The sequence below is a fragment of the Labrus bergylta genome, chromosome 17, assembly GCF_963930695.1.
Source record: "Labrus bergylta chromosome 17, fLabBer1.1, whole genome shotgun sequence".
NCBI lineage: Eukaryota > Metazoa > Chordata > Actinopteri > Labriformes > Labridae > Labrus > Labrus bergylta.
In genome coordinates this window covers 27,255,052-27,265,051 of record NC_089211.1, presented here as the reverse complement: position 1 = coordinate 27,265,051, position 10,000 = coordinate 27,255,052, and the positions used below count along the sequence as shown (strand labels likewise).

The 10,000-nt window shown below is 47.3% G+C and overlaps 1 protein-coding gene across 2 annotated transcripts; it reads right to left on the bottom strand.

Annotated features, from left to right (window-relative positions):
* Window positions 1-713: 713 nt before the first annotated feature.
* Window positions 714-4,517, bottom strand: LOC136183222 (protein O-mannose kinase-like). Of its 2 annotated transcripts, none has more exons than XM_065965910.1 (4): window positions 4,373-4,517; window positions 3,437-3,619; window positions 3,079-3,351; window positions 714-1,526 (listed from the first exon to the last, which is right to left on the bottom strand). In XM_065965910.1, the coding sequence occupies exons 3-4, from the start codon at window positions 3,343-3,345 to the stop codon at window positions 762-764; spliced, it is 1,032 nt and encodes a 343-aa protein (XP_065821982.1). In that variant the 5' UTR covers window positions 3,346-3,351; window positions 3,437-3,619; window positions 4,373-4,517; the 3' UTR covers window positions 714-761. The 2 variants fall into 2 exon arrangements, with proteins under 2 accessions (XP_065821982.1, XP_065821984.1); XM_065965912.1 differs by having other exon boundaries at window positions 3,437-3,466; window positions 4,373-4,488.
* Window positions 4,518-10,000: the final 5,483 nt, after the last annotated feature.

Below are 10,000 nucleotides of genomic sequence, written 5' to 3'. Positions count from 1 at the left end.
ACACTCACACTGCTCTAAACTGTAAAAAAACACTCACACTGCTCTAAACTGTAAAAAACACTCACACTGCTCTACACTGTAAAAAACACTCACACTGCTCTAAACTGTAAAAAAAAAAAAAAAAACACTCAAACTGCTCCACACTGTAAAAACAAATACTCACACTGCTCTACACTGTAAAAAAATGTGCTGGATTTTACGACTGCTTTGACCTGGAGATGGAACGTAAAAGCCAGTATCAAACAGAGTGGAATCTGACTGATTATTTGGCAGGTAGATATAGCTGAGTATCATCTGCATAAAAGTGGTATGAGAGCTTTTGCTGCTGGATAATTTGACCTCATGGAAGGCCCTAGGATGGATCCTTTGTGGTATCCCACAGGTCAGCCCAGATTGGGGGATGTGGCATTGCCTAAGTTTACAAAGAAAGTTCTGATCTTTGTATATCAAATAAAACCAGACAGGGTTGTACCACTAACATCAAACCAATGCTGCAGACGATTGGCTAAAATGCATTTGGAGGGAGTCACCATTTAACATGGTAACTTTTTAAACCGTAACACCGGTATTATCCAAAAATAACAAAAACATAATCTTTTTACAAAGTCAATAGACGTTCTTGGGAGATTATATTTATATGATATATAAATAATTATATCAGTTATTAATATTTTAAAGAAGTGAATTGTAACCATCAGTAAACAGATCAGACGTTTGGTTTCTTTTGGATCTTTTATTAAAGAGAATATTTTCATAGAGCTCTACAGCATGTCTCTGACTGCAGCGCTGTCCCTCACCATGCTACTGTACACTGATCTGTACACATGCACAACATCCTGTGCTGAGGGGCGGAGCTTTGGGTCCACCTGCTTACACTTCTCGTGGATCTGGAACAGGTGGAAGTGGACCAGGTCTCCTCCAGGTACCCGTCCCATCAGGTACCATGTGACGTCGGGGATCTTCCAGACGTCCGTCTTCTCGTCGTATGGCGCCATGAGCTCGTCAGAGAATGCCTCCTCTCTGAAGGGCCACCGCTGCTCTGGGGCCACAAAGTCCCCCATCAGCTCTCGGTGCCCACACTTCACCAGCAGACCTGAGGAGCGGTCTACCTGAGGCAGTGCGTCCAGGTCGTTCACCACCAGGTGGAGCTGTGGAGTCAGCAGCACCTGAGACAGAGTCTTCTCTAGACTGTTGGAGTCACACATCACCCTGCAGCCGGCCGGGCTGCTGTGCAGGAAGGCCAGGATGGACACATAGTCCACGGCCAGCTGCAGTCTCACCTGCCAAGTGTTGTGTCTGTGATGCTGCTCCTGAGAGAGGACGGTCTCCAGGTTCAGGAGGGAGCCCAGCGGGTGGTACTCTGTGACCTGAGTAGAGTCTGACAGGCAGAAACCCACCAGCTGCACCACCTGAGGAGCCTGCAGAGCCTGAAGCATCGACACGCCGTGAAGGAAGTCCTCCAGGTAATCAGGAGAGGACAGTGTGGACAGAGCCACCTTCTGACCCCTCCACTCTGCCAGGTACACCTGAGGACACAGACCGGGACAGGTAAGGAGGGACGGATGAGGAGGGACGGGTGAGGAGGGACAGGTGAGGAGGAACGGGTGAGGAGGGACGGGTGAGGAGGAACGGGTGAGGAGGGACGGGTGAGGAGGGACAAGTGAGGAGGAACGGGTGAGGAGGGACGGGTGAGGAGGAACGGGTGAGGAGGGACAAGTGAGGAGGAACGGGTGAGGAGGGACGGGTGAGGAGGAACGGGTGAGGAGGGACAAGTGAGGAGGAACGGGTGAGGAGGGACGGGTGAGGAGGAACGGGTGAGGAGGGACGGGTGAGGAGGAACGGGTGAGGAGGGACAAGTGAGGAGGAACGGGTGAGGAGGGACGGGTGAGGAGGAACGGGTGAGGAGGGACGGGTGAGGAGGGACGGGTGAGGAGGAACGGGTGAGGAGGGACGGGTGAGGAGGAACGGGTGAGGAGGGACAGGTGAGGAGGAACGGGTGAGGAGGGACAAGTGAGGAGGAACGGGTGAGGAGGGACGGGTGAGGAGGAACGGGTGAGGAGGGACGGGTGAGGAGGAACGGGTGAGGAGGGACGGGTGAGGAGGGACGGGTGAGGAGGGACAAGTGAGGAGGGACGGGTGAGGAGGGACAAGTGAGGAGGGACGGGTGAGGAGGGACAAGTGAGGAGGGACGGGTGAGGAGGGACGGGTGAGGAGGAACGGGTGAGGAGGGACGGGTGAGGAGGGACAAGTGAGGAGGGACGGGTGAGGAGGGACAAGTGAGGAGGGACGGGTGAGGAGGAACGGGTGAGGAGGGACAAGTGAGGAGGGACGGGTGAGGAGGAACGGGTGAGGAGGGACAAGTGAGGAGGGACAGGTGAGGAGGGACAGGTGAGGAGGGACAAGTGAGGAGGGACAAGTGAGGAGGGACGGGTGAGGAGGGACAGGTGAGGAGGGACAAGTGAGGAGGAACGGGTGAGGAGGGACGGGTGAGGAGGAACGGGTGAGGAGGGACAAGTGAGGAGGGACAAGTGAGGAGGGACGGGTGAGGAGGGACAAGTGAGGAGGAACGGGTGAGGAGGAACGGGTGAGGAGGGACGGGTGAGGAGGGACGGGTGAGGAGGAACGGGTGAGGAGGGACAAGTGAGGAGGGACAGGTGAGGAGGGACAGCTGAGGAGGGACAGGTGAGGAGGGACGGGTGAGGAGGGACAGGTGAGGAGGAACGGGTGAGGAGGGACAGGTGAGGAGGGACAGGTGAGGAGGGACGGGTGAGGAGGGACAGGTGAGGAGGAACGGGTGAGGAGGGACAGGTGAGGAGGGACAGGTGAGGAGGGACGGGTGAGGAGGGACGGGTGAGGAGGGACAGGTGAGGAGGGACAGGTGAGGAGGGACAGGTGAGGAGGGACGGGTGAGGAGGGACGGGTGAGGAGGGACAGGTGAGGAGGGACAGGTGAGGAGGGACAAGTGAGGAGGGACGGGTGAGGAGGGACAGGTGAGGAGGGACAGGTGAGGAGGAACGGGTGAGGAGGGACAGGTGAGGAGGGACGGGTGATAAAAGACTCAAAAGAAACTCACTGTACCTTTTTAACGGCTCCTTGTCCAATCAGCTTCAGGGGGCGGACCTCGGCTGTGATCTGAGAACACGTGAGCCAGGGCGTGCAGTTCCTCATGGTGCTCATCTTAAAGTGTCCAGGTGGACAGCCGTCACCAGAGGACAGCAGGTGTTCATCTGGGTGATACAGAGTGTCCAGGTACAGGTAGAGCAGCAGGTTAGAGAGCAGCAGAGCGGCTAGACACACAGCGACCACAGGGACGCCGTGAGACACCGCACTGCTGCTGGGAGACATCACGACCTGACGATTTAAAAACCACATTATTACACTTTGATATGAGACACCTGCTTGATACCATGGCAACAACAACAGAAGTCCTACACACCTGATATCAGCTGACACTCCTGCACACCGTCTGAATGACACAAACAAAGCGGGAACGTCAGCCATCTCTCTCTCTCTTTTTATTGCTCATCCTATATTTTCTTTTCTTTATGTTCTTTGTAGACCCGAAACCTCCAACCCTGACTCTCCGAGCAAGGCACTAAAAACTACACCTGAGCTTCACCTGTGAACATAAAACAAACATCTCATCTATTCAGACTGTGTCTCTGTGTGTGTGTGTCTCTGTGTGTGTGTCTCTGTGTGTGTGTGTGTGTGTGTGTGTGTGTGTGTGTGTGTGTGTGTCTCTGTGTGTGTGTCTCTGTGTGTGTGTGTGTCTGTGTGTGTGTGTCTGTGTGTGTGTCTGTGTGTGTGTGTGTGTGTGTGTGTGTGTGTGTGTGTGTCTGTGTGTGTCTGTGTGTGTGTGTGTGTGTGTGTGTGTGTGTGTGTGTGTGTGTGTGTGTGTCTGTGTGTGTCTGTGTGTGTGTGTGTGTGTGTGAGTGTGTGTGTGTGTGTCTGTGTGTGTGTGTGTCTGTGTGTGTGTGTCTGTGTGTGTGTGTGTGTGTGTGTGTGTGTGTGTGTGTGTGTGTGTGTGTGTGTGTCTGTGTGTGTGTGTGTCTGTGTGTGTCTGTGTGTGTGTGTGTGTGTGTGTGTGTGTGTCTGTGTGTGTGTGTGTCTGTGTGTGTGTGTGTGTGTGTGTGTGTGTGTGTGTGTGTCTGTGTGTGTCTGTGTGTGTGTGTGTGTGTGTGTCTGTGTGTGTGTGTGTGTGTGTGTGTGTGTGTGTGTGTGTGTGTGTCTCTGTGTGTGTGTCTGTGTGTGTGTGTGTCTGTGTGTCTGTGTGTGTGTGTGTGTGTGTGTGTGCGCTAACGTCCGTGTCATTTAAAAACACGTAGCTACAGCTAAAGCTACATTATTTATTTACATTTATAAGTGAACGTACCTTCCGGGATGTGGTCACATGGTGTCAGTATTCAGCAGACACGGTGACGACATGAACATGTAAACCCTGATATGAATCTGTGTGCTCAGTTAGCTGTGTGCTAACGTTATGATGAGCTAAACAGCTTCCGGTCCGTGTTTCACAATAAAAATAAAAATAAAAATAAATTCTTCTTCTGCGGAGTTTAATAGCGGTTGACATCTTTATTTGTCTCACTGCCGCCACCTACTGGACATGGCAGGGTTTTTATCAATATTTACAGTCTACGGTTTTTATACACTATGAAGGAGGTTATCTCCCTCTCACCTGTCTGAACAAATACATGTTGTTGTTTTTAGATTTGGTGTTTATTCACACTGTTCATCATTAGGTCTAAAACACAGAGCAGGGAATAATATATATATAATCTGTTTTTACACACTCAAGTTGGTAAAGTGAAATGAACACAGGGAAATAAGAAGTTCAGGACTTTATCTGACAATGTTGATGATTGAAAACAATAATAAGAAAATATTGGATTCATGTGTAGGACATCTCTTTTGTTGCTATGGTTTCACAGAGATGCTGACATGCATCAATAATGTTTATTTAACTCCACTTTCCCGTGTAAGCGAGTAACTCTTTACCTGTTTATATTATCTCAGGATTACCTCGCTGGTTTCCTGAGATGACGAGTTACTGTCTTGAGATCTGGAGGACAGAGAAGAAATGAACAAGTTATCACAGGAGGCTTAAACAAATTTTGATAACATAACATTTGTAGTAGGATCTGAACATCTGGCATCATGCCCACTCTGTGTACAGAAGCCCAAAGAGGACACATTCCCTTGAAACTCGCTTTTCAACTGATAACGAGTGAATGAAGTTCTTGAGGAAACGGCTGAATTTAACTCGTTATCACAGAAAAGAGGTTTAAAATCTAAAGAACTGAAACACAGCAGCCTCTACCATCAGTGTGTGAATGTGTGTGAGTGGATGAGTTAATACTGATGGACTCTTTACTCAGCAGCCTCTACCATCAGTGTGTGAATGGATGAGTTAATACTGATGGACTCTTTACTCAGCAGCCTCTACCATCAGTGTGTGAATGGATGAGTTAATACTGACAGACTCTTTACTCAGCAGCCTCTACCACCAGTGTGTGAATGTGTATGAATGGATGAGTTAATACTGATGGACTCTTTACTCAGCAGCCTCTACCATCAGTGTGTGAATGGATGAGTTAATACTGATGGACTCTTTACTCAGCAGCCTCTACCATCAGTGTGTGAATGTGTATGAATGGATGAGTTGATACTGATGGACTCTTTACTCAGCGGCCTCTACCATCAGTGTGTGAATGTGTATGAATGGATGAGTTAATACTGATGGACTCTTTACTCAGCAGCCTCTACCATCAGTGTGTGAATGGATGAGTTAATACTGATGGACTCTTTACTCAGCGGCCTCTACCATCAGTGTGTGAATGTGTATGAATGGATGAGTTGATACTGATGGACTCTTTACTCAGCAGCCTCTACCATCAGTGTGTGAATGTGTATGAATGGATGAGTTAATACTGATGGACTCTTTACTCAGCAGCCTCTACCATCAGTGTGTGAATGGATGAGTTAATACTGATGGACTCTTTACTCAGCAGCCTCTACCATCAGTGTGTGAATGTGTATGAATGGATGAGTTGATACTGATGGACTCTTTACTCAGCGGCCTCTACCATCAGTGTGTGAATGTGTATGAATGGATGAGTTAATACTGATGGACTCTTTACTCAGCAGCCTCTACCATCAGTGTGTGAATGGATGAGTTAATACTGATGGACTCTTTACTCAGCGGCCTCTACCATCAGTGTGTGAATGTGTGTGAATGGATGAGTTGATACTGATGGACTCTTTACTCAGCGGCCTCTACCATCAGTGTGTGAATGTGTATGAATGGATGAGTTAATACTGATGGACTCTTTACTCAGCAGCCTCTACCATCAGTGTGTGAATGGATGAGTTAATACCGATGGACTCTTTACTCAGCGGCCTCTACCATCAGTGTGTGAATGTGTATGAATGGATGAATTAATACTGACGGACTCTTTACTCAGCAGCCTCTACCATCAGTGTGTGAATGTGTATGAATGGATGAGTTGATACTGACGGACTCTTTACTCAGCAGCCTCTACCATCAGTGTGTGAATGTGTATGAATGGATGAGTTGATACTGACGGACTCTTTACTCAGCAGCCTCTACCATCAGTGTGTGAATGTGTATGAATGGATGAGTTGATACTGACGGACTCTTTACTCAGCAGCCTCTACCATCAGTGTGTGAATGTGTATGAATGGATGAGTTAATAAAGACAGACTCTTTACTCAGCAGCCTCTACCATCAGTGTGTGAACGCGTATGAATGGATGAGTTAATACTGACGGACTCTTTACTCAGCGGCCTCTACCATCAGTGTGTGAATGTGTATGAATGGATGAGTTAATACTGACGGACTCTTTACCCAGCAGCCTCTACCATCAGTGTGTGAATGTGTATGAATGGATGAGTTAATACTGACGGACTCTTTACTCAGCGGCCTCTACCATCAGTGTGTGAATGTGTATGAATGGATGAGTTAATACTGATGGACTCTTTACTCAGCGGCCTCTACCATCAGTGTGTGAATGTGTATGAATGTGTATGAATGGATGAGTTAATACTGATGGACTCTTTACTCAGCGGCCTCTACCATCAGTGTGTGAATGTGTGTGAATGTGTATGAATGGATGAGTTAATACTGATGGACTCTTTACTCAGCGGCCTCTACCATCAGTGTGTGAATGTGTATGAATGGATGAGTTAATACTGATGGACTCTTTACTCAGCAGCCTCTACCATCAGTGTGTGAATGTGTGTGAATGTGTATGAATGGATGAGTTAATACTGATGGACTCTTTACTCAGCGGCCTCTACCATCAGTGTGTGAATGTGTATGAATGTGTATGAATGGATGAGTTAATACTGATGGACTCTTTACTCAGCGGCCTCTACCATCAGTGTGTGAATGTGTGTGAATGTGTATGAATGGATGAGTTAATACTGATGGACTCTTTACTCAGCGGCCTCTACCATCAGTGTGTGAATGTGTATGAATGGATGAGTTAATACTGATGGACTCTTTACTCAGCGGCCTCTACCATCAGTGTGTGAATGTGTGTGAATGTGTATGAATGGATGAGTTAATACTGATGGACTCTTTACTCAGCAGCCTCTACCATCAGTGTGTGAATGTGTGTGAATGTGTATGAATGGATGAGTTAATACTGATGGACTCTTTACTCAGCGGCCTCTACCATCAGTGTGTGAATGTGTGTGAATGTGTATGAATGGATGAGTTAATACTGATGGACTCTTTACTCAGCGGCCTCTACCATCAGTGTGTGAATGTGTATGAATGGATGAGTTAATACTGATGGACTCTTTACTCAGCAGCCTCTACCATCAGTGTGTGAATGTGTGTGAATGTGTATGAATGGATGAGTAATACTGATGGACTCTTTACTCAGCAGCCTCTACCATCAGTGTGTGAATGTGTATGAATGGATGAGTTAATACTGATGGACTCTTTACTCAGCAGCCTCTACCATCAGTGTCTGAATGTGTATGAATGGATGAGTTAACACTGACAGACTCTTTACTCAGCAGCCTCTACCATCAGTGTCTGAATGTGTATGAATGGATGAGTTAACACTGATGGACTCTTTACTCAGCAGCCTCTACCATCAGTGTCTGAATGTGTATGAATGGATGAGTTAACACTGATGGACTCTTTACTCAGCAGCCTCTACCATCAGTGTGTGAATGTGTATGAATGGATGAGTTAACACTGATGGACTCTTTACTCAGCGGCCTCTACCATCAGTGTGTGAATGTGTGTGAATGGATGAGTTAATACTGATGGACTCTTTACTCAGCGGCCTCTACCATCAGTGTGTGAATGTGTATGAATGTGTATGAATGGATGAGTTAATACTGATGGACTCTTTACTCAGCGGCCTCTACCATCAGTGTGTGAATGTGTGTGAATGTGTATGAATGGATGAGTTAATACTGATGGACTCTTTACTCAGCGGCCTCTACCATCAGTGTGTGAATGTGTATGAATGGATGAGTTAATACTGATGGACTCTTTACTCAGCGGCCTCTACCATCAGTGTGTGAATGTGTGTGAATGTGTATGAATGGATGAGTTAATACTGATGGACTCTTTACTCAGCAGCCTCTACCATCAGTGTGTGAATGTGTGTGAATGTGTATGAATGGATGAGTTAATACTGATGGACTCTTTACTCAGCGGCCTCTACCATCAGTGTGTGAATGTGTGTGAATGTGTATGAATGGATGAGTTAATACTGATGGACTCTTTACTCAGCGGCCTCTACCATCAGTGTGTGAATGTGTATGAATGGATGAGTTAATACTGATGGACTCTTTACTCAGCAGCCTCTACCATCAGTGTGTGAATGTGTGTGAATGTGTATGAATGGATGAGTTAATACTGATGGACTCTTTACTCAGCAGCCTCTACCATCAGTGTGTGAATGTGTATGAATGGATGAGTTAATACTGATGGACTCTTTACTCAGCAGCCTCTACCATCAGTGTGTGAATGTGTATGAATGGATGAGTTAACACTGATGGACTCTTTACTCAGCGGCCTCTACCATCAGTGTGTGAATGTGTGTGAATGGATGAGTTAATACTGATGGACTCTTTACTCAGCGGCCTCTACCATCAGGGTGTGAATGTGTGTGAATGGATGAGTTAATACTGATGGACTCTTTACTCAGCGGCCTCTACCATCAGTGTCTGAATGTGTGTGAATGGATGAGTTAATACTGATGGACTCTTTACTCAGCAGCCTCTACCATCAGTGTATGAATGGATGAGTTAATACTGATGGACTCTTTACTCAGCAGCCTCTACCATCAGTGTGTGAATGTGTGTGAATGTGTGTGAATGGATGAGTTAACACTGACGGACTTTTCTTGTCACTGGAAACCTCAGTGAAATAAAACGTGTTTGAATGTCCGCTTTAGGCTTCCGTAGTCATAATTAAGACGTGTGTGTATTGAAGGTTTCCTGCAGGCTGCTGCTGAGAGGTGGAGCTCTGATTGTGAAACGAGCGGATGTGTGGTTGTTGTTGTGCTCAGTTTTCTCCTCCTCCCTTACACACACACACACACACACACACACTTTTCGTCTGTCCAGGAGCAGCAGGAGGTCTGAAGTCGTCTCCGACAGCGAACAGGTAACCTCCGTTTTTCACCTCTATCTGTAACATTCAGACCATCTGTGGAGCTAATGTCTAAAGCTAACATTAGCTCCACTTTATCCTCCTTTCATTGAACTACCTTCAGCTTAGACTCGATGTGTTAATAACACAGAGACACACACACAGCTGACCACAGCTCGACTACGACACGGTCATTAACTGTTATTAGCCTCTGTGTGCTAACTGTTAGCTGGTGTCTGTGTGTTAGCTGTGTTAGCTCAGAGCGGGCTAATGAGACAGCTTCACACCTTCTGTCTGTGTTTACTGAGGAACTAAACCTTCATCACCTGAGGAACTAAACCTTCATCACCTGAGGAA

Bases quoted from the DNA above. Each gene is read 5' to 3' on its own strand.
- LOC136183222 (XM_065965910.1), bottom strand. From the start codon at position 3,345: ATGTCTCCCAGCAGCAGTGCGGTGTCTCACGGCGTCCCTGTGGTCGCT. The intron at 1,527-3,078 runs GTACAGTGAGTT...CTGTGTCCTCAG, and splicing joins GACAAGGAGCCGTTAAAAAG to GTGTACCTGGCAGAGTGGAG.